The sequence below is a fragment of the Conger conger genome, chromosome 10 (genome assembly GCF_963514075.1).
Source record: "Conger conger chromosome 10, fConCon1.1, whole genome shotgun sequence".
Classification (NCBI taxonomy): domain Eukaryota; kingdom Metazoa; phylum Chordata; class Actinopteri; order Anguilliformes; family Congridae; genus Conger; species Conger conger.
Genome location: NC_083769.1, coordinates 5,142,731 through 5,166,544, shown reverse-complemented (window position 1 = coordinate 5,166,544; position 23,814 = coordinate 5,142,731). Strand labels below are relative to the sequence as shown.

Genomic DNA, 23,814 nt, shown 5'->3' with positions numbered 1-23,814 from the left:
TACAATTGTTGCTAGCCGCAATGGGAGACTTCCGGTTCACATATATCAAAATAAAAGTTGTGGTTTTTCTTGTTTGAATGAATACCGTTGGATATAATTGTGAGGTAATTGCAGAAAAGATAAGATTGTACACTCATTTCTATAAGACCTGTTTGCCAGCATTTCACGTGTGGCCAAAATATGCATTGTTAGACACTGTCAGTTTACAACCAGCTGATTTGCATAGCTAATTACTCAAAAACGATATATTGTTACCAAATTAAATGGGGTATAAAATTACTCTAAAGGCCCATGTCTTTAACATTTTATAGTTTTTTCTGTGAAATCATGTTCATAGAAATTGTTATTGTTTTTACAGTGTGGTTGGGCATGATGCCTGAAAAACTATAAATTGTTACCAAATTAAAGGAATTTATGCTTGGCTTACATCATAGTAACTGGTAAAATAGCAAGCTAGTTGCTTGCTGACTTTTATAAATTGTACAAGAAACGCATTTAAAGAATGGTAATTCTGTGAGAAAGCGGGGAAAACGCGGTATCTCGTTCTAATTATCTAACGTCACTCCGCAGCTTTAATTTTGACGGAAATTCACAGGAAGTTTACACTAGAAGTTCTGTACGGAAGTCCAATTGTTTCCATCGGTAACAAGGAAATTACTTCCGATAACAACTCTAGTAAAACATTACTAAATAGAAGTTTCAACGTACGCTTTCTTATCAGCATTTCGAAACCGCATGCTACTCGTACTAAATTTCAAGATGATTTTCATTGACATGTAGTCCGAGTAGTTTGTTAACACTAATTCATTGTTTTGTAGAACAGACAGCATGGACCAAAAATTTGGGAAACCTGCCATAAAAGTGAAACTACTTCCAGCGACCATAGGGACAGAAAATTCCAGCATTTTTTGGGAAGGATATTCTGCAGTTTCCTTCTGTTGCCATCCTTAATTCACTGAAATTTTCTCTGCCTACAGCTGGACTCCGGCCCCCAGCAGGAATGGCGACGGCGGCTCAGCCAGGTGTGCGGCGCCACAATGCCGTCCGGCTAACCCTCCTGAACAGCGGAGAGGGGGGCGGCAGCGACAGGGTAGGCCCCCTGGTGGAGCAAGGGGCGAACGGCGCAGCTACAGAGGGCGCCACCAAGCCAGCGTCCACTAGGGGGGGAACCAATGCTGCTGCCCCAACAGCCAGAGGAGAATGACAGGTATGACCCGCCTGGAGTTTAGCCGGGCAGTGCTTCAGCGAGCCATGGGCTTTGTGCCAGGCGACCTGAACTGCCTGGTGAAGGTTCCAGGAAATGCCGAAATGTTTGAAGTTAGCTTTAAGAATGCTAATGTCCTGGAGAGGTTCTGGAACCTCTATAGAGAGGGGAAGGACAGGTCTCCCCTCAGCAACTTCCAAGTTAAGCCCCTGTCCGACACGGAAAGCAAAGTGGTCACTGTGCAGTTTTTTAATGAAACTGTACAGGACCACGATGTGAGTACGTGGTTGGGCAGATATGGGAAGGTAAGTCTGGACCGGGGCCAGGAAATGGCTGGTCCAACTCAAGCCTGACCCCTCTGCAGTGGGGGGGGGGGGTATGTCACATCCCCAGCACCATCAGGCTGGGGAGACACGTGGTGTTTTATTACTGCATGCCCAAGCTGTGCAGGAACTGCGGTGAGTTAGGTCACTTGGCCGCAGCCTGCACAGTGGTCAAGTGCAAGTCGTGTGGCGGCGAGCACGAGACCAGGGCGAGCCGTGACCCGAGGCCGTGTAATCTCTTCCGTGATTGCCCCCTCTCGTACGCAAACAGGGCCCGGAGCATCGTGCCCCCACCACCGTCAATGACTGCCCCCCCTCCCCCACCCAATCCTATCCCCACACCAAGCACTAGAGCATCCACTCCCCCTTTGTCCCAGTCTGACAGCTCACCCCCCACAACACAAACACTACCAATCCTTCCCTGCAGCACAACACCGGTAACCCCCACCTCAACAGCACCCCCTGTCACCCAACCCATTGTCACCACAGTTAAAGAGGAGCCTGACTCCGACACCCCCATTGTGGTGGAGGGGTCAGACTCCTCATCTGCAGTTTCGGACACCAGTTCCATTACTCCGTCGCTAAAACCCAAACGGAAGGGAAAATGAATTAGATCACAGCAAAAGCACCCAGTCAGCCACCCAGTCAACCTCCAAACCCAGCAATAGTTCGCCAATCAATCAATGCAAGAAGACAAACAATACAACCAAACAAAAAACCGGTTCATAGTCCCAAATCATTCGCCAGGCCTAATCCCCTTCCCAAACCTGCAACTCAGCCACCAAAATCTGTACATCACAAGGAAAACTTACAACACACGCTTCACCCCCACTCCATCAGGGACCAGCCAGCCCCCGGTCCGGACTCTCTAAAGGGGGTGACAACATCCCCCTCCTCCCAGGCCCTCCTGGGCACTGGGGGGAGACCTGGGGCAAGAACAACCACCCCCACCTCTCCAGGACAGAACCTCCCAGGCAGTCAGGAGGGGAGATGCATGGGTGAACATGGTCAGGGGGTGAGTAGGCGCCACAATAACACTGACACAATTTTTAACACAATCAACCAAATCTGCCAGAATATGGCTAACATACCGGATCACCAGACACACACAAACAATAAACATCATGGTACACAACTTCACACTTACCACACTCAACACCCGCAGTATCAGACACCCTGACAAACGCACCACTGTTTTCTCCATTCTATCACAGACCCCCTCAGACGTCATCCTGCTCCAGGAATGTGGAATTCCGTTTCGGGAGTGGGATGGCGCTCTGGGGGAGGAATGGAGAATGGGAGACTCTCTCTGATCTGGCTCTAACATCGCCAGAGCTGATGGGGTCGGCACGTTGATGAAAAATCCCTATGTTAAAATAACAGTGCACAGTGTTGTGGAAAGTGGGCGAATCCTCTTCACCGATCTCAAGGTCGGGGGTTCCCCACTCAGGGTCATCAACGTGTACGGCCCCACCAGCGTGGCCGAGAGAGTCTCCCTTTTCACTAAACTATCACCGCTGCTACACTGCACAATGCCCGTCGTCGTAGGGGGAGATTTCAACTGTGCATTAAGAGGTGAGGACCACAGCAAACCAAGAACGGATCGCTCCAGCACTTTGCTGCGGGCCCTCATCGAGGATTTCTCCCTCTGCGACGCCGGGGGCGCCTCTCCTCCCCAGCACACGTTTGTGAGTTCCTCTGGCTCCTCCTCATCCAGAATTGACATGTTTCTGCTCTCCCCAGGCCTGAGGGTGCAAAGCTATTCCACCAAGGCGGTGAACTTCTCGGACCACCACATGGTGACCGTGTCCCTGGTCTGGGAGAAACCTATAACCATGGGTAAGGGGCTCTGGCGGATGAACATCAGCCATCTCCAAGACCCCCAGGTGCGTCTTTCCTTCTCGAGAAGATACCTGGAGTGGGTGAGTCTGAAACATCTTTTTGACTCCCCGGTGGAGTGGTGGGAGATGGTGAAGGAGCGAGTGCGGGGCTACTTCCGGGCAGTCGGGCAGAGGAAGGCGAAGGAAAGGAGGGCAGTTTTTGAATGCCACAATGCTGCCCTCCAAAGACTAAGCCTCCTCCAGTCCCGAGGCCTCGATGTCAGCAGCGAAATCGCACAAGCTCGGCAGAGCCTCACCACCCTCTACCGGGAAGAGCGGAAGAAACAGACCTTCCACTCCAAACTCCAGGGCCTCCAGGAGGATGAGAAGTGCACGCGGTTCTTCTTCCACAGGGCACGGACCAAGACGAATATCTTGTCTCTCTTTAACAGCAGGGGTGTGGTGGTGTCTGAAGAGGCGGAGGTCCGGGAGGTGGCCAGGGAGTTCTACGAGGGCCTTTACAGCGAGAGGCCCTCAGATGGGGCTCTCATGGACACCTTCCTGGGCTGCCTGGACAGACGCCTGGGAGATGAGCAGATGGAAGCGGAGTTGAGCATTGAGGAGCTCACCAGGGCCGTGCACTCCCTGAACACACACAAAGCTCCGGGCCCTGACGGAATCCCAGCTGAGTTTTACCAGGCTCACTGGGATCTCCTGAAGGGGGACGTGGCGGAAGTGTTCAGGGCTGTGTACAGGGAGGGGCGGTTATGCGCTAAAAAAGGGGGACCTGAAGGACCTCCGCAACTGGCGGCCGATCAACCTCCTCTCAGTCGATTATAAGATCATGGCGAAGGCGCTGATGGGGAGGTTCCAAGGCCTGATAACATCAGTGATCGGACCGGACCAGACCTGCAGTGTGCAGGGGAGGTCCATAAACGACAACCTGCTCCTTGTGAGGGATCTAATCATCCACTCTGGGGAGCGGAGGTCCCCCTTGTGCCTTCTCAGTCTCGATCAAGAGAAGACATTTGACCGGGTGAGTCATGTGTGCTTGGAGAGAGTGCTAGAGAAAATGAACATTCCTGGCCCCCTCCTGCGCTGGACAAAAATCTGTCTGACAGACATAACGGGCAGAGTGGTTGTCAATCGGCAGCCCTCTGCCCCATTCGATGTCAGGTCTGGCGTCAGGCAGGGGTGCCCTCTAGCATCTCTCCTGTACGTCATCTACCTGAAACCGTTCCTCCAGGCCCTCAGGGCCAATCCAGGGGTGGTGGGCTACCCACTACCTGGAGACGGGGGGGAACGGCTAAAGGCGATGGCGTACATGGACGACATTGCCATCGTCACCACAGATAGTCATTCTATCGCTTGTGCCATCAAGGTGTTGGACGACTTCTGTGTGGCCACTGGCGCCCTGGTCAACAGGGACAAGAGTGAAATGTTTCTGTCTCCACATTGGAGTGAGGAGCTGACCGTTTCCTTCCCTGTGCGTAGGCATGCCATCAAGCTCCAGCTGGGAGGGAGCCCTCTGCCACGTCCAAAACAAAATCAGGAGCTGGAGTGCGCGGCCCTTGACCATGGCGGGTAAGATCCTTGTCCTGAAAGCAATTGTCCTACCCATTCTGCTCTATGTGGGGAGGGTGTTTCCCCCAGACAAAGCCACCGGGAAGCTAATTACCCGGATGGCTTTCCGCTTTGTCTGGGGGAGCACCATGGAAAAGCTAAAACGCGTCACCCTCCTCAAGGAGGAGCGGAATGGGGGGCGGGGGGTCCCAGACATTGTTAACATCTTTATGGTGCAGGGTATGGCCACCCTTGTCCAGAATGCAGGGAAGGAGGGTAAGGCCTCTGGTACCTTTGCCAGGTACTATGCCACCCCCTTCCTCAGAGCAATGGGCTTGGGTGTGCTGGACCTCACTATACCCTACAGCTGGGACCCCCCCTATGTCTACCGAGCCCTGAAGGAATTTGCCTACAGGACGGATCTGCCCAGGGCTGGCCTAACCTCGTGGAGCTACAAAATGATTATGGCTCATTTAAGATCTGGACAAATTGTAACGCTCCCGAGGGGGGGGCCAGACCTGGACCCGCAAGTCATCTAGGCAAATGTAACTCACAAATGTCTTACAAACAAGCAAACATTGCCTGGATGACAGCCCATAGGTGTCTCCCCACAATAACTTTTATGTATCGCTGGCACTTAGCCCTGACCGAACGCTGCCCCCGCGGATGCACTGACTCAGAACACATTCACCACCTGTTCTGGGAGTGCTCCGTGACCAGGCGGGTCTGGGGCCTTGTTTGTTCCTCTATCTCCCTGAGCAGGTTCCTGCCGAGGTCCTCCCTGATGGCTGAGGGCATCCTCTACGGTCCGCCAGGGAGATGCAAGACCACCGTGCTCCAGCGTCAGTGGAGGATCATAAATACCGTGAAGCAGGTCCTGTGGGAGACGAGGAACATCAAGGTCTACCAGAAAACATCTGTAGACCTGGTCACTCTCTGGAGGAGGATACAAAACCTCCTCCAGGACGGCATTCTTGTGGAAATGCACAGCAACAAAAACCTGGCTAGAGAGAAGTGGGGGGTGGACCACTGGAAAGAACTTATCATATAGTCCACCCCCCCCCCCCCCAAGGGACACAGAAGCCTCTCGGGACAGTAAAACCTGAGCGGAATTGACTTTTTTCTTTACTATTTCTTTGTCTTTTAATCCACCTTTGTTTCTTTGGATTAGATGTTGATTTTGTTAAAGTTTTGTGAAGTATCTCTTAATTTTGTTATCATTTTCAAATCACCATTTCTTAAAGTTTGTTTCCTATTTCTTTTGATGTCCTCGTTTCATTAGTTTAAGTGTTTGTGTTAACGATTATTTTGTGTTATTGAGTGTGTTTAAAAAAATAAAAAATAAAAAATAATAATTTTAAAATGTAAAGAAATTGCAAAAACCAATAAAACCACATTCATTCACTGAAATAAAATATGGCATTGTGTACAAAAATATTAAGAATTATGTTTTGGAAAGCTGAGACTGAACCAAGTATTCATTACATACTGCAACAGTCTAGTTATGTGCTCACCCATGCAGCAGCTAAGTTACAGAGCTAAGTGTTACTGTCTGTGGCCTTGCACTTACTTAGCTCTGTAACTGTGAGAAGTTAACCTATGGATCACAGGACTTTTGGTATGATGTTCTTTCTGTGAAATGCTGTGTTTGCTTTATGCCAGACATAATGGGAACCGATTATTCAAATAGTTCCACTTTCTGACTCATCTGTCCATAGAACATTATCCCAAAAGGCAGATGCTTTTTTGCAATAGTGAGACAAGCAGATGTTTCTCTTGGTTAGTAGTGGAATCCCTTGCCCAGTCTCCTTCTCATTGTAGAGTGGTGAACACTGACATTAGTTGAGGCTCGAGTGGTCTGCAGGTCTTTGTATATTCTTCTGGGATCATTCATGACATTTGGAAGTTGTCACTGCACCCTTGCAGTGAAGAGTAATCACTGTTGCAAGTTTTCTCCATTTGGAGATAATGGCTCTCACGGTGGTTCCATGGAGTCCCAGAGCCCTGTGAATGGTGTTGTAACCCTTTCTGGACTTCATTCATTCATTCATTCATTATCCTAACCCGCTTATCCTGAACAGGGTCGCAGGGGGGCTGGAGCCTATCCCAGCATACATTGGGCGAAAGGCAGGAATACACCCTGGACAGGTCGCCAGTCCATCACAGGGCACACACACCATTCACTCACACACTCATACCTACGGGCAATTTAGACTCTCCAATCAGCCTAACCTGCATTTATTTGGACTGTGGGAGGAAACCGGAGTACCCGGAGGAAACCCACACATACACGGGGAGAACATGCAAACTCCACACAGAAAGGCCCAGGCGGGGTTTTGAACCAAGGACCTTCTTGCTGTGAGGTGACAGTGGTAACCACTGTGCCACATGCATAACTAAATTATATTATGGGTCTTATGAGGTGTAAAATACTGGATTTTATAACTAAACAACACTTTTCATCCACATCCCGGGAGCCCCTTCCAGTCCACTGTGGGGCCCCTGGGGGAGGGTGGGGCCCACAAGGTCCGTGCTGGGGGCCCAGGGCTGGAGAGGGCGCGCATGCGCATGGCTTTCATAATCAGCATTTCTTAATGCCAAATCCAGAGGACAAATATGGTTTTTAAGCTTTTAAACACAAGACGTAAAAAAAAAAAGGTTAAAGTAACCCTGGAGTTGTGCATTGTTTGGAGGCAAACCAGCTTGTCGTTGTTCACCAGTCACAAACAACCATATTAGCTGCATTCGTGGCTACATATTAATGTATTTGCTTTCAATGTCTGTATGTCTTAATGCCAAGGGTAAATGTCCAGAGTAATATAGTTTCAAAGGGTTTATAGATAAGATGCTAAGTGATAGCCCCAGAGTTTTGTTAGCCCGTTAGCCCAGTGTTGGGAGTCTCCCAGCCTCACATAACTCGTGCAATGGAACTTTGAAGCTGTTTGTCCGAAACATGGTTTGGTGGCACAACAGTACTATCATTGTTATCAATATATAATACATTTTATGGTCAATACAACTGATTATGATAGAGCAGGTCACATATATGCATTGAGTTCCATTGATTGACAACAAGTCAAACACATTCCACAATTTAACATGCTATTTATTATTGAAAAGCAGGCTGGCACCTTATTTATACGCTTACTGAATAATAATAAAATATTTTCAGAATGTATTTAGATGCTCACGAATATAAAATTGGGCCACATCACTGAAAATTCCCTTTATTGTGGAGTCGACAGTGTTTTCACTGTCTGCCACAGAAAGATTCACTCAGACGTGAGATTCCTTGGAAGTCCTCCAAAGGAAGTCCTCTATTTATACGTAGGCATCATAACATTTTTGCTGTATAAAACATCAACCATTTTTGGCATGAAATCTCAAGAACTGTTTATGCCAAAGCACATCAGTCCCAGTGTGCATATTGAAATGTTAGCGTATGCTATGGTTTCATTATGCAGGCGAAAAAATGCTGTTGTTTTTTTGCAAACCTAACAAAAGTATACACAGTTGGAAATGTAATATCATTAGCTAAAATGCTTTTTAGTCATCACTTCAATAATATGCCCATAGTTGGTTTGATGAGCTGACGTTTTCTTACACACGGATGGGGGTAATACGATGATAATTCCTTCATAGAAATTTGAAGTAAACAATGGACATCCTATCAACGTTTCTCTGAGTTAGCATGTTTTTAGAATTACTATTATGCATTTGGTTTGCCCTTGTTGTGAAAAGGACACTGACATTTCCTTATTTCTTATAGTGTGTGAATTTCCAAAAATGCAGAGAAGGCAGGGACCCATATGATACAACATAAGGAACTGTTGCGCTAAAGCAATGGAATCTTAAAATAGGTAATACAGAGAGAACCGTAAGCTTTCCTCCACATGTGGAAGATATTAAATTATAGGAACTGTTAGATTGCAGGCAGTTATTAAGATGAAGGGGGCAATTACTTTTTCACGCGGGTGATATGGGTATTTGAAAGCTGTTTTCCATTAAACTAAATAGTAATTTCAAATTGTGTTTTGTGTTTATTCAGGTTCCCTTTGTCTAATATTATATTATGTGTAAAGATCTGAAACTATTCAAGTGTTGCAAATATGCAATAATAGAGGAAATCAGGAAGGGTGCAAATACGTTTTCATGGCACTGTGCTTTCAGGACATGAGGATTCCAGTCATATTATAAACAACAGCATGTCTGGAATGTTGTCCTTGTTTGAAAGAGTACCTTATCTGCAGGGTGCTTACTCGCACTGCGTTTTTATGGAATATCAGCGTACTTCTGCAATACTGTCACTGCTCATATTTGCCTAGTATCATCTTTATAAAAATATGAAGAAGAAAATTAATAAAACCTTCAGGATGTCACTAGGATGTTCAGGTTATGGTCCATATTGAATCTCCAATCACTGACAGAGTCCCCTCCAAAAGTATTGGAACAGCAAGCTCAATTCCTTTGTTTTTGCTGTACACGAGACAATTAAGTTTGAGGTAAAAAGATGTACAGGAGATGACTGATCCGAATTTCAAATTTTATTTCCAGGCAATTTAATCTAAATTTGTTAAACTTAGAACATATCACCTTTTGTATCAGACCAGCCAATTTTTAGGTGAGCAAAAGTATTGGAACTATGTATGTGACAGGTGTTTCTTGTTTCCTATTAGATTGATTGGTTAAGCAATACATAGTTCTAAATGTCTACTCTTGGTTTTAGCCTTGGGTTTTGCCTGTGAAGACTGCATTTTTGTTAGAAAAGATAAACCAACATGAGGACCAGAGAGCTGTCTTTGGGAGAAATGCAAGCCATTTTGAAGCTTAGAAAAGCAGGGAAATGTATTGCACAAGCATTGTGGACAGCTTGTACAACAACTTCATGAAAAAGAAAGATTATGAGAGCTGTGAAGAAATAACCTAAAAACAAAAGGTATCCCAAGCAACCATTCGAAGACTTAGAGAGCTGCAATATAGAGGCTATACCACAAGATGCAACCACTCATCAATAGTAAGAAGAGATTACAATTCGCAAACTACAGTGATGAACCACAAAAGTTCTGGAACAAAGTTTTACGGACTGATGAAACTAAGATTAACCTCTACAAAAGGGATGGAGAAAGAAGGGATCTACCCATGATCCAAAACATACAAGCTCATCTGTGAAGCACAGTGGAGTGTCATGGCTTGGGCTTGCATGGCTGCTTCTGGAGTGGGCTCACTAATCTTTATTGATCATGTTACTCGTGATGGTAGCAGCAGGATTCATTCAGAAGTCCACAAAAACATATTGTCTGCTAATTTACGGAGAAATGCGTTCAAACTAATTGTGAGGAACTTAATCATGCAGCAAGACAATGACCCAAAACACACTGCCAACAGTGGACTTCATTAGGGAAAAAAGTGGAAGGTTTTAGACTAGCCATGTTAATCACCAGACCTTAACCCAGTTGAGCATGAAAAACCCCCCCTGACTGTATGGCATAATAACCATAATAATTATAGGCAGAATCAAATGACATGCACTTCCAAGCTATTTGTTTGGTAGCACCATCTACTGACAGAAATGCACATAGCAGTGATATTAATTGGAATGTGTTCTGAGGGCAGCATTACATGTGATTGGTTTGATCAGGCAACAAATTAAAATTAAAAGGAGATGCAGCCAGTATACAACATGCCTGGATAAGAGCATCATATGCTGAATCATGATGTGTGTGTTACAGCAGCTTTAGTGTAGTTTGTGTCACGGCCTGACACAGGTAAACCTGTGTTTGAGGCTTACCAGTTCCTTTACTTATTTTTTGCTCAGTATTAAAAAAATATTTTTCAGCCAGGGGGTTTGGGGAACTTAATTTCTCTTGTTCTTTTTTTTATTTGTTACTTTTAGTTTGTGTGTTCAGTGTGCTGCTTTTTAAACTGTTCTGCACAATGGCTTGGTTTCATTTAGGTTGGTTAACATTTGATGTTTTCCCCACCTCTCACAAATTATGCTGCTTTTATGTCAAAATATTCAAGATGTACAGCACCAGCATCCAACAAGAAACAATCACCTGTGCCCAAAAAATTCAATTTTTACTTCCATATTGCCACGGGAAACCAATGTGTATTTCATTACATTACATATTTATTTGGAAAACATAAGCTCAAATATTTTGATGCAATCAAAAAATCCAATTTACATTTAAGAACAAAATAATTAAATGTCAAGGTATCCATACAGCCATCTGTAACAGCATTTACAAAAGCACAATATAGTATTGAAATAAATTAACCACATTTTAAACTCCAATGTTTAATCTCAAATAATAAAGTAAAATATATTTCAGTAGAGCAATTCATTAAAAAGACAAGACTAGACAAAATGACATCCTCATAAATAAGTACATTAAATGCATACATTATGTACATTGCTTGAATAGATTCAATATAAAAGCATGACATTACAACAATAACAGCCATTAGATCAGGTTTTTCCGGATCATTTCAAGCGCAGCCTCCTTTTCCTTTAACAGCTCCTTCAGGCGCTTGATCTTCTCATGCCTCTTTATCTCCTCTGGGTCCATGGGAGCTGCAGTGAAGAGGTCGCCACCTGGAGGCTCACCTGTGCCATTACAGCTCAGCTCACTCAAAGTCGACGGACAGCAGATCTCCACTGAGGTTGGTTCCTTCTCGTGCTCAGGAGCATCATTAGGCACTTCGTCCTGCATAAATGTACCTGCTTCTGGGGACAATTCAGCTGGTGCCGTCATCTCGCTGCCTTTGTTTGCAATTTCCAGTTTGGAGGGACTAGAGTCTCCTTGACCTGATGATGTTTCCATGTCCTCTTCTGGAGTCTCCTTTTCCAACGTGGTCTCAGGAAGGCCACTGAATTTTGGGGTCTCTTTTTCCAACACGGTCTCTGGCAGGCCTCTGCATTTTGGAGTGTCCTTTTCCAACAGGCCTCTGCATTCTGGAGTCTCCTTATTCAACATTGTCTCTGGCAGGCCTCTGCCTTTTGGAGCCTCCCTTTCCAACATGGTCTCTTGCAGGCCTCTGCATTGTTTTCCTTTTGCTTTACGAGATCTTGGCAGCGCAGTCTTGGCTTTGGGGATGTTTCTGGATTTTGTGCCAGAGTTCTGGGTAGTACTAGGCACCATCGCTGCGGTCACTTCCGGCGTGCTGGGAGACGTTGACTCAATGTTCTCCAGCACCGTTTTTACTAAAGGTGTGGGGGAAGGCAGAGTCCCTCTAATGCTGATAGCTTTGCTTGGAGACTTGGCTCTTTCTAAAGACGGATCATTGTCAGGGTGGCTAGGTCTGCAGGTGCTCCCTGGATCTGGAACTGTGTCAGAGTTTTCACAGAGCTCAACTTTTTTTCTTTTAGGGTCCTGAGGACTGAATTCTCCTTTTTCATTCACAGATGAAACCTGAAAAACATGGGGACCATGTTAATTCTTTCCAGTCATCTATTCAATTTAGACCACACAAATTTGTGAGACTTCCAAAAGTAGGAGGTATGACTTGGAATATCTATACTTGGCTAATGATCTCTGTGGACATTTTATCATAGTGTGACTGAAAATATTAATGAAGCTCCTATTCTACAAATAAATATGTTACCTGAATTTCTACACTTTTCTTTTTTATTTCAACCCTTGATCCTTGTATCAGCTTGCGGATGCCATCTAATGTACGTTTGTTGACTGAATCAGATGTTGGGCCTTTCTTGAGAATTACGCTGGATTCAGAAGTAATTCTCTGTAAACAGATTTTGACATCAGACTTGATCTGAAATTTCCGTTTCAGTTGGCGATCCTGTTCAAGACGGGTTTTTGGTTCAGAAGCAGCTATATGATGGTCCAAACCTGGGTCAACAATATTCTGCGAAAAGAAGCAAAGAACACAAATTCCATTCAGCATTCATAAATATTTCAGCAAGTTGCTTCAGCAGTTACAGCAGTGGATCAAAACTTATGCCGATACAGTATAGAACACATTTGTTAGCTAAATGGCTTTAAGTCGTAAAGGTATCAAATCAATAGCATGATGGCATAACCCTTTATGACTTTTCGCCAACAGATGTGTTCTGTACTGTATCAGCATGATAGTTTATAGGACATCAGGAAGTCATGGCATGCAAAGTATATGGAACCAAGTATACAAAAATGCCAATTTAATCTATGATTATGTTAATTTGTCCAATTATTTGAGCCCCTAAAACTGGTGGACTACGTATAAAATGGGCTGTAATTCCGACACCATTCACCCAATTTAGATGTCAAAACGCTCAAAAAACTTCTTTTTTTTTAATGAAGCTGAGAAATAGAATTTACCTTCACAGAATTGTCTGGAATGGTTGAAGCGGTTTCATTTTCAGTTTTGTTTTCCTGTCCTTGAGAAGCTTCCAAATTCTGCCTGAATTCACTTTCCTCCGCACAGACATTTTCTTGATTAGTTTCTCGCTCCTGGATTGTTGCCGTTTCCGGGCTCCTTTCATTTTCCACAACGGTTCTGTCCTCAGCAGATTTGTCCTGGACAATGTCCCTTTCCTGATCAATTTCCCTTTCATTATCAGCCGATTCAGAGGATGATTTGGGTGGAATATATGAGACAAATATAACATTGGAATCTTCATCTTCCTCAGGTGCCAACAGACTGGAGTCAGGTTTACCTGGAGTCAGGACAGGCAAAGTGGTGTTGGTCTGACTCTGGCTCACACATTGGTCCTGAGGCTCATCATCACACAAATCAATGATTTCATCTGGTCCATCAGTGATAACAATGTGGCCCATGCCTTGCCTCGGTGAATTCACTGCAGGAGGTCCAGGAAGGGAGCTAGTTGGCAAGCTAGGTAAAGGTTTATTTCTCTGGTTAATACTGTCATTGATGTATTGTGTTGTGGTGTGTTTGGAAGGGCTATTCACAGTCGCACGGGTTTTCTGCATTTCAGGTGATTGATCACTGAATTCAGGGGTTTTCTTAGCCACAAAATACATTTTCCCATTACACATGACTAAGGCGTTGTCCTTCCCAGGTCCCACTCCTGTGGGACTGGCTTGTGGAGGCGCTGGCTTCGGTGCTGGGCACTGCCCGGCTCGGTTCACTCTTTCCATCTGTGCCAGAGTTTTCAGAATCTCTGATGTCATGGTCGAAGAGTTTTGTGGAACGAGGCATGGAGCAGTTGAATCAGAATGTTCTTGAACGACCCACTTAATGGGAGTGACTGGATCTCTGGTTTCCTTAGGAAACGACTTTGAGGGTTGTGTTGAGCTTGGGGCGGGACCTGCCACCAGTGGTTGAGCAGGTGGTTTTGGAAATCGATTGAACGACAGGGGTGCAGGTGGGACTGCAGGAGCCCGTGAGGACGGGCCTAATTTCATAGTGTTTACGGGGGACACATACACCACAGTCGGTAGATTTGTGGAACTGGCGGCACTTGTCGTGCTCGCTGGTGGAGTCAAAATGCGCTTCTTTATAGCTTGAGGAAGGGCGGAGGCAGGGAGTGTTTTCACTTGAGCATTGGGTGGGATCTGAAGGTAATGTCCACTGGGAAGTACTGGCGATTTAACAGTGACTGGCAACTGTTTCTTATTCAAAAGTGTGAGTGTTTTCCCACAGTTCAACATTGGTGGTGCCACAGGCATATTCTGGGCCACTTTAGTTGCTACAATGGGAACTTGAACCCGAATAGGGGCAACTGACACTCTCTCATTGCATTTTGCTGTTCCAGCAACAGGGTTCAACATAACATTAACATCTTGCGGTCTTTTCAGTATGTACCTCGCACTGATGGCAGGCTGAAGGACAGGGACTTTATGTGGAACTGTATTGGGGGAGAGGTGAATGGGGTGGGCAAACAGTCTCTGTGGTTCAAAATCTGCTGCTCTTCTGTAAGAACTTGGCAGATTAGGATTTGTCTGCATTTGAACAAACTGCCCATTGACTTTTTGAACCGGTATTAGCTTCATTACGTTCTTTCCATCGGCGCCAACTGCAGGCATGGCCTGGTAAAACACACCAGTCCCACTAAGAAGAAAGAAAAGGAATCCACAATTAATATTATACATTAAACATGAAATGGTAGAAGGTGTCTCAAGAGTCACCAGCTGCTTTTCCTATGCCTACCTGGAATAAGTAATGAATGCTCGACTCGATCAATTTACAGTTTTGCACAATTTGTGTTTAACTATTCTGCCAAATTACTAAAATGTAATGTAAGGGTGTCTCGGTGGCGCAGCCTGTAGAGCACTGACCGCATGCTCATTGTGAGCCGCGACGTCGGCGGTTCGAATCCGACCGTCCGACATTTGTCGCATGTCTTCCCCTCTCTCTCGCTCCCATTCTTCCTGTCTCTCTATACTATATACTGTCCAATAAAGCTGAAAAAGGCCTAAAAAATATCTTTAAAAAAAAAGAAATGTAATGTCAAATGTATCATATGAATATTTAGGACATTTCATTGAATTATTTTTGAAAGAATTGTATCTGTACAGAATGTGATACAGGTGCCTAAGACTTTTGCATAGTACTGTATATGCCCAGCGGTATAAAACGGTGATAAGAAATGCAAAAGCACATAAACAGATGCAACAAATGCACAAGAGAGAAATTGATGTGTAATCAACCGCTTTCATTGACTTCATTTCATTGTCGAAACCGCAATCATCAGTTTTTGAAAACAGTTACCATGCCATTTGGAAAACAGTTAACCATGTAACCAATACTGCTTATTTATGGGGGGAAAAAAAGAGAAAATTGCATTTTCAAACTTTATTATGGGCCATCTTAAAATAGTTTCATTTAAATGTGACCATTGTAAATCAGAAAATCGCCTAATTGCCATTAAGGATTGACATGGACACAGGTTTCTGAGACTTTATTGTGCTATCCTCAATGATATAATGAATTTTTCATTTATACATGACTGTTGGTTGTGCATTTACTATAATTAGTGAAATAAACTAAACTGAACTAAACAACAGTCTCAGCAAAGGAGAGGAAAGGCTTCCAAACCTTGGCATTATTGACCAACATAATGAGTAGCCTACTTGCATCACTACTCAGCATCTGCTGACCAACGTAATGAGTAGACTACTTGGATCAGTACTCAGATTGGTTCTGAAAGAATAGTATTGGTGCACCTCTAGTTTGAGGCCATTCATGGATTTACCTTTAGAGTCACTTTAACTAACGTCCTTTCAATGTCCCTGTCAAAGTAATTCATGCAAATTAGAAAAAGCAGTGGTCCCAACATCGATCCTTGTGGGACTCCCACTTCTCACAGTACCATGCTCAAAGAATGCCAAAAGGTTAGTCAGGCATGACCATTCCCTGTGAAAGAATGTTATTTTCAATAAATAAATCCAACTTGTCTCTAATGTTAGATTCCAGTATTTTACATGTGATGTTGCTTAAACTAATATACCTGTAGTTTCCTGTATCAGTATGACCTCCTTTCTTATAAATCAGTATAATATTACTTTGCTTCAAGTCATCCAGTATTTCTCCAGTTTCTAAATATACCTACCCGTGGTTTATAGATCTCACCTCTGAATACCCTTGGGCATATACCACCACAGCCTAATGCTCCCCTATCTCAATATCTACTAAGACATTTTGAGTATGAACTACAGGTGCATCTCAAACAATTAGAATATTATGGAAAAGTAATCTTCCGTAATTTTTTCCAAAAAGTGAAACTTTTATATATTCTAGATTCATTACAAAGTGAAATCCAGTATCTCAAAATATTAGAATATTACATAAGACCAATCAAAAAAAGGATTTATAATACAGAAATGTTGACCTCCTGAAAAGTATGTTAATTTATGCACTCAATACTTGGTTGGGAAATCATGGGGAAGACTGCTGACTTGACAGTTGTCCAGAAGACACTCATTGACACCCTCCACAAAAAGCGCAAGCCACAGAAGGTCATTGCTGAAGGCCTGGCTGTTCGCAGAGTGCTGTATCAAAGCATATTCATGGAAGGTTGACTGGTAGGGAAAAGTGTGGTAGGAAAAGGTGCACAAGCAACAGGGATGACTGCACCCTTGAGAGGATTGTCAAGCAAAGCCGATTCAAGAACGTGGGGGTGCTTCACAAGGAGTGGACTGAGGCTGGAGTCAGTGCATCAAGAGCCACCACGCACAGATGTGTCCAGGAAATTGGCTACAAGTGTTGCATTCCTAGTGTCAAGCGACTCCCGAACCAGAGACAACGTCAGAAGCGTCTTACCTGGGCTAAGGAGAAAAAGAACTGGACCGTTGCTCAGTGGTCCAAAGTCCTCTTTTCAGATAAATTTGGAAATCAAGGTCCCACAGTCTGGAGGAAGAGTGGAGAGGCACAGAATCCAAGTTGCTTGAAGTTCAGTGTGAAGTTTCCAGTCAGTGATGATTTGGGGTGCCATGTAATTTGCTGGTGTTGGTCCACTGCGTTTTATCCAGTCCAGAGTCAAAGCAGCCGTCTTCCAGGAGATTTCAGAGCACTTCATGCTTCCGTCTGCTGACAAGCTTTATGGAGATGCTGATTTCCTTGCCCACAGTGCCAAAACTACGAGTAACTTGTTTGCTGACCATGGTATTACTGTGCTTGATTGGCCAGCCAACTCGCCTGACCTGAACCCCATAGAGAATATATGGGGTATTGTCAAGAGAAAGATGAGGGACACCAGACCCAACGATACAGATGAACTGAAGGCCGCTATCAAAGCAACCGGTGTCGTGAGCCCGGACCCTGTGCCGAGCTCAGACCTCACGTTCCCACAAGCAGTACCCCACGAGGAGGTGTCTCGGAGACGAACTCTCTTTTCCTTTAAGTATCTTCGAACGTCCTGGAGAACTGGTAAGTTCTACTGAACTTCCAGCCCAGTCTCAAAGTGAAGTGGGGTGACGCAATGCTGTTATATGATCTCCTGTATTCACCGTATTCCTCTAAAAGACCCTTTCTTTATTAATTCACCCTCTCTCAGATATGATTATAGTCAGATATACTTTATTATAATCAAAAGAATAGAGTTATACAGCTCACAGGTTAAATATCATCTTTCAGTTTGCTAATCACATACATTGCTTTATATTCTTTCAACCGTATACCGGTGCCTTTCCGTGATTCAAACAAGGTTCATATAACCCCTTTGTTTTTCTAATTCACCTTTCCACCCGATGTTAATGTCAAGATACACATATCAAATATCCGTCCTCTTTGGCCTTTACCTTAACCTATGACTCCCCCTTCAGGGAGATAAAAGCTACTCCGAGAATATTGTGGGCACGAACACCCCTAAACTTTTCTACTTTATTCCTACCTTATATAGTATCTTACTGAAAAATAAAAGACATAAAAATGAAAGGAAACATATAACTTTAAATCACCTAACAATGCTACCTTCTACCTTATAAGTAATATAAAATATAATTACCACCAATGCCCTAAATATAGCCGTCTCGCGCCGTCCCGCCCTCCTAGTCAAGCAAAGTCCTAAGAGCCTTTTTTTAACGTCTAAAAGCTCACTCCTTATATATACTGAAACTTGTACAGAAATGTACCTATACTGATGGCTGGCACAGAAAGTACCTGTTGTACCGAGAGGCACAACACTAACTCTCGCAACTTATTTAATGAGCCTATTTATCACTGTTATCTGCCTCACTGTCATAGTCTCTCTTGGACTCTCTCCACACTTTGACTTCATACAAGCCAGCAGTAAGTGCCCTCCACCATCTCAATACATTCTACAGGTGCTCTTTCTTGTGGCGCCTTAAGGGATCTACAAAGGACATCCAATTAATAGCCGAGTGTAATTCATCCCCCAACTCCTCTACAGTCAGTCCTTTGAATCTATCCGACAAATTGTCAATGCTATAATCAGGGAGGCCCTTAAAGCCTCTTAATCTTCTTTCGGTATTAACATCCCTCCCTTCTTCCTTATCCTTCCTACATCTTTCCATCTCCTCATACTCTTTTATTTCCCAATTGTCCACATTGTTTTCCTCATCTCTTTGCTTTAACCAGGCCTTATGCTCCTCCCCTGTAGGAGCAAGCCCACACTTCTCAACCAAGAATGTTATTATACATTCATGTTACACATGGCCTCAGTCAGACCTTTAGCCTTGCTCCTTAGTACCCTAAATCTAAATCCAAGTCCTCCGACTTCAGACTCCTCTGCTGACAAGTAGGGCTGCACATTAGCTCTGAATCACATATTTTTCCTCTTACGGGCGTGCTTACTACCACCCCACTGGCGTGTGCGAGGGGTTAACAATGCATTCCTGCCTAACCCATCTTCTGTCAATCTCTCATCAGGCGGGCCTAGGGCCGTGTCCTCGACACCTGTGCATAAATTAACAGTGCATAAATTAACATACTTTTCAGAAGGTCAACATTTCTGTATTATAAATCCTTTTTTTGATTGGTCTTATGTAACACTACATCCAATTTCTCAACAATAAACACAAAAATCTAAACAGTCACCCGTTTTTGCATAACTTAAGTCTCTGTCAAAATGTAACACTGCATTCAAAACTGTCTTCACCCCGCCAAATGACACTTTGGAACAAATTCATACACACAAAATAAGCCCATTGTTTGGCCAATGCTCCAGACAGGTTTTTTCCGATTTTATTTCTCAGGCTCATAATAGCTTCCTTGTCTGTCTTTGACACAACTCTGGTCCTTGTGTTGACAAAGTTCATAACAGACGCCAAAGGCAATCAAAAACCTAGAATTAAGATTAGATACAGAAAGCTTTGTTATACCTGCACTATTGGAATGATTGAATACTCCGGACTAATCAGAAAGAGGTGAAAAGCCAACTGTCCAATTACATTTGGTCCCTTAAAATGGGGTGGGGCTATGAATAAAGAGGTATGCGATTCCTACAAATATGGATGTAAATACACTCAAATTAAAGGTGACAGTCTGCATTTTAATTTAATTAATTATTTCATTTCAAATCCAATGTGAGAGCCAAAAGAACAGAAATTGTATCATGGTCCAAACACTTATGGACAGCACTGCAAATTTGAGAAAATGAATGTTTCTTTTAGGTCTAGAACTTTCTATTGAAAATAAATATGTGCGTTTCAAGCGCCACCAAGCAGAAGTTAGCAATGGTCAAAAAGTTGGTGGTCTCATTTCCCTTGCCAATATGAAATGAGGTGTGTCCAGCACTGGGTCGAAATCTTTGTTGTAACTCAAACCAAAAATGTAGCCAAGGTTTCCATGAAAAATGTTTCCTTCCTGTTATGAAGGCTTTTTTGTCAAAACAAATTAAACAATTTCATGCCAAAGTTGACAGCCCTAGTGCTTCAAAATATAAGATGTTTAAAACAATAAAAACAAATATATCATGTAAATTTCTATTCATAATAGGGGATTTGTAAGCGCAACTGATTTCAATTTGTAAGAATGCAAATATTAGGCCTAGAATGATTCTCCAGACGTTCAACCTCCTTCTGCGCAGACTGACCTCCCGCAGGGATGTCGCCTAAATATAGTAGAATACCTGTAGTCAAATCCTCCTAGCGACATCTGGTGGTTTTGTAAATTTCACCAGAGAAAGTACGATTAAGGAAGAAAAATTTGGGTAAAATTTAAGATTGCGCAACACTTTATGGATCCCTTTCATTTAATAATTCTGCGACACAGCTCCTTGTTGTTGGATACAGATACCAAACAGCGTTGCGTTAGTGTATTTTTTTTTTAAATTACATAGAAATTCAACAAAGTTTGGGAATCATTGCGCTAGACAGTCTACAATCTTCACAGCCTCGCAGTAAATTGTAACGATAGTGAACGGTGGGCATTTAACCCTTAAGAGTAGGTTTTTTAGGAATGTTATTTTCCCAGTCAATTGTTCTATAACGCCACAGATTTCAATCACCAGTAAAGTTAGTCATGTTCAGTTGTGAACACTCAAATCACTTAATGATCGTACACGTTAAGATGGTAACGATAAGTTAAGCTAAAACGATAAGTAGCCTAATATCTTCTCTTGGTAAGACGAATTTAGCTAGAATGAAGGTACCATTTTCTGTAACCGAAATTCGAACGAGAGGAAGATAAGAATGAAAACAAGAATGACAGTTGTTCATTTAAACAATAACACGGCTGGCAATTGAGAACGACTTCAATGAATAACATGATGTTGTAACTTACCTTTGGTTTGCACTGGATGTTGCCATTTGCACTGGATGTTGCTTATCGGTTTGTTTGATGGGCAAAGAAACTTTCACGAAGTTGTTCATATCTGTACAACGTTATGTCGCTAGCTAGCACTGCTGCAACTTTTACCTTCAGATATTCCTTTTAAATTGACAGCTTAACGTTATTTTATTCTAATCGTATCTAACTTGCCACCATTACATGGTAGGCTATCATTACAACTTGGGCAGCATAGCTAGCTAACTACCAATAAGGGGGAGTAAACCCCTCGTTTCATTTAGAAGTCAGGTGGATTGGATTTCTTCGTTTTGTTTTTGCGCCAGCCAGCTATAATTTAGCGACAGGCTAGCAGACTTAAGTCAGCGACATGCAGTTCCTTCTTTTGCCTTTAGTAGAGCTCCAATCCAAGCTTTTCTCCGGGTTTCAGCGGTTATGTCGACGATACCATGTTAACTTCCGTTGCAATCAAACCGTTCCCTTTACGTTTAGCACCTGAAAAACTAAATGTAATTAAATAATACAGTAGCTAACTATATTACGACTCTTCATTATGGTATTCGTAGCAAGTCTTTCGTTGTTGTTGTTAGTGACGTATTTTCATCAACCGTTCAAACGCCATGATGAACTATAGTTCTCTAGTATAGGCAGAAGAGCCCCTGCATATACAATAAGTACACGTTTGGACACCTTTTACATATAACGTGCTTTCACAGAGTTCACCCGCCGCGCATTTTATTACATATTTTATGTAGAGCTAGCAAAGCTAATATCTGCTTCCGTGAATTATGCATTAAATATTGGATATAACTAATCTAACCTATCTACCCCACAAACCAAAGTACTTCCGACGAACACGGATGTAATATGCGGAAAGAACAACCATAAGCCATTGCTTCCGGGGTAATGTCACCCATTTCCTGTTTGAAATAGAGACACCTACTGTACATCTCTGGAATTGAAGGCAAAAGTCTCGAGTCGGATATGGAGAAAACCACAGCAGCAGCTGATCGGGAGGGCTTGACAATGTTCTGAGGATAGGGGTAACATACAGTTATTTGATTCAAAATATATTAAATAAACGGCCTAAAAAATATATTAAATAAACTGCCTGCGAAGACATGTACACATCATCTGTGGTCATCATTCCAGGCAGCTTCCTTCCAGGCATCTCAGTACCTTGGGCATCAGAACCAGGAAGTATAATATTTTCGCTTTACAGTACATGCTGTTGCGTGTCTTTTGACAATTGGAATGTGCTTTTGGAAAAAAAACGGTTTTTCCTTTTCTTAATAATTAATTCATTATTTTTTCGAATTATTATTTAATAGGCTACTAATTTATTTATTTGCCTTCCTTTTTTCTCTGAAGGTGGTGATTCTAAATATCCTCAGTTATGTATAATATTTCAGTCTTGATAATTGTTCTTGTACCTAATTGTTGTACATTGCAAACTGAAAAGAAAGTTGTGTGTCACTTGCCTAATCACGTGTGCAACAAGGGAAGCAAGCGCAAAGCGAGGTAAACCTAGCCCAGGGGTCGGCAACCCAAAATGTTCAAAGAGCCATATTGGACCAAAAAAACAAATCTGCCTGGAGCCGCAAAAAATTAAAAGCCTTATATAAGGCTTATATGAAGGCAACACAGGCTGTAAGTGTATATTAGCTATATTAGCCTACTATCAAAATGACTAAGTAGGCTACAAATACATAATGAGCATTCATGATTAAATGTTTATTTTCCCTGCAGCGCATCCTGGAGAGAATGACACACCACGTGACCACTCTGCTGTACGATATTTGGTGCTTTAAGTTTAACTTCCATTACAATATTAATGTATTATGTTTTGTTGCATTGATGAAATTATAGAAATACAGTAAAGAAATCAGATTTTTGGTGTCATTTTTATTTTGAGGATTCGAAAAAAAAACAGAATGGACGCTGGAGCTGAATTAATGTCCTTGATTTGCCGATTGGTGATGTCGCCTGCCATTTTAATGGCCCTTTCTTTCACCGTCTTTGCGGAGAGAGGCATGTCTTTAATTTTCTGGATTATCTCGGTTTTGTTTTTGAAGTCTGAAAATAGGTGCTCTGATATTTTGATGAATGAATCCTTCATGTAATCACCATCCGTGAACGGTTTTCCACGCTTTATTATCTCCCGGGTTGCAACAAAACTTGCAGCAGTAGTGGAGTTTGGAGATCCACTTCTTAAATCTATTTTTGCGCTCCTCTAATTTGTCCAGAAGTACTGCAATCGCACTTTTTCTCTCACTCCAAACTGGGTAGTCGGCTGCAAATTTAGCATGCCTTCCCTGGAAATGTCTTTCCAAATTACTCTTTTTGTTGTTCGACAACTTCTCATTACAAAGCAAACATGCAGGCAATCCTTCCGCATTGGCAATGAAAGCAAATGATTCGGTCCATTCTTCCTTGAATCCTCTGTTCTCACCAGCTATCTTTCTCTTTTTCCCTTTGGGATCCATGGCCCATGACACACCCGCCGGTTTGTTTACAACAGCCACCTGCCTGGCACGGCGCCGCGCTGAAACGTGTGTCGCAGGCTATGACGCAAATCTTCGTTGACAGAAATGTTGAAATTTAATATTTATTATGCACATTTTTACAGCATTGGAAAACGTTAAGAATGTTTGTCCTCCTACAGAAACCATATTAAAACAAAAAATATATCCCCCCCATCCATTTTCATACATTTTTGAAGAGGCTCCAGGGAGCCACTAGGGGGGCGCTAAAGAGC

The 23,814-nt window shown here is 43.2% G+C and overlaps 1 protein-coding gene across 1 annotated transcript; it reads right to left on the bottom strand.

Annotated features, from left to right (window-relative positions):
• Positions 1 to 10,999: 10,999 nt before the first annotated feature.
• Positions 11,000 to 21,900, bottom strand: lrif1 (ligand dependent nuclear receptor interacting factor 1). Its single transcript, XM_061257966.1, has 4 exons — positions 21,054 to 21,900; positions 13,229 to 14,921; positions 12,516 to 12,776; positions 11,000 to 12,322 (listed from the first exon to the last, which is right to left on the bottom strand). The coding sequence occupies exons 1-4, from the start codon at positions 21,140 to 21,142 to the stop codon at positions 11,375 to 11,377; spliced, it is 2,991 nt and encodes a 996-aa protein (XP_061113950.1). The 5' UTR covers positions 21,143 to 21,900; the 3' UTR covers positions 11,000 to 11,374.
• Between the last annotated feature and the right edge of the window lie 1,914 nt (positions 21,901 to 23,814).

Excerpts from the sequence above, each read along its gene's own strand:
- lrif1 (XM_061257966.1), bottom strand. The coding sequence starts at position 21,142 with ATGAACAACTTCGTGAAAGTTTCTTTGCCCATCAAACAAACCGATAAG. Across the intron at positions 14,922-21,053 it reads ACATCCAGTGCAAACCAAAG|TGGGACTGGTGTGTTTTACC; the intron begins GTAAGTTACAAC and ends CTTTCTTCTTAG. Across the intron at positions 12,323-12,515 it reads AGAAAAGTGTAGAAATTCAG|GTTTCATCTGTGAATGAAAA; the intron begins GTAACATATTTA and ends CATGTTTTTCAG.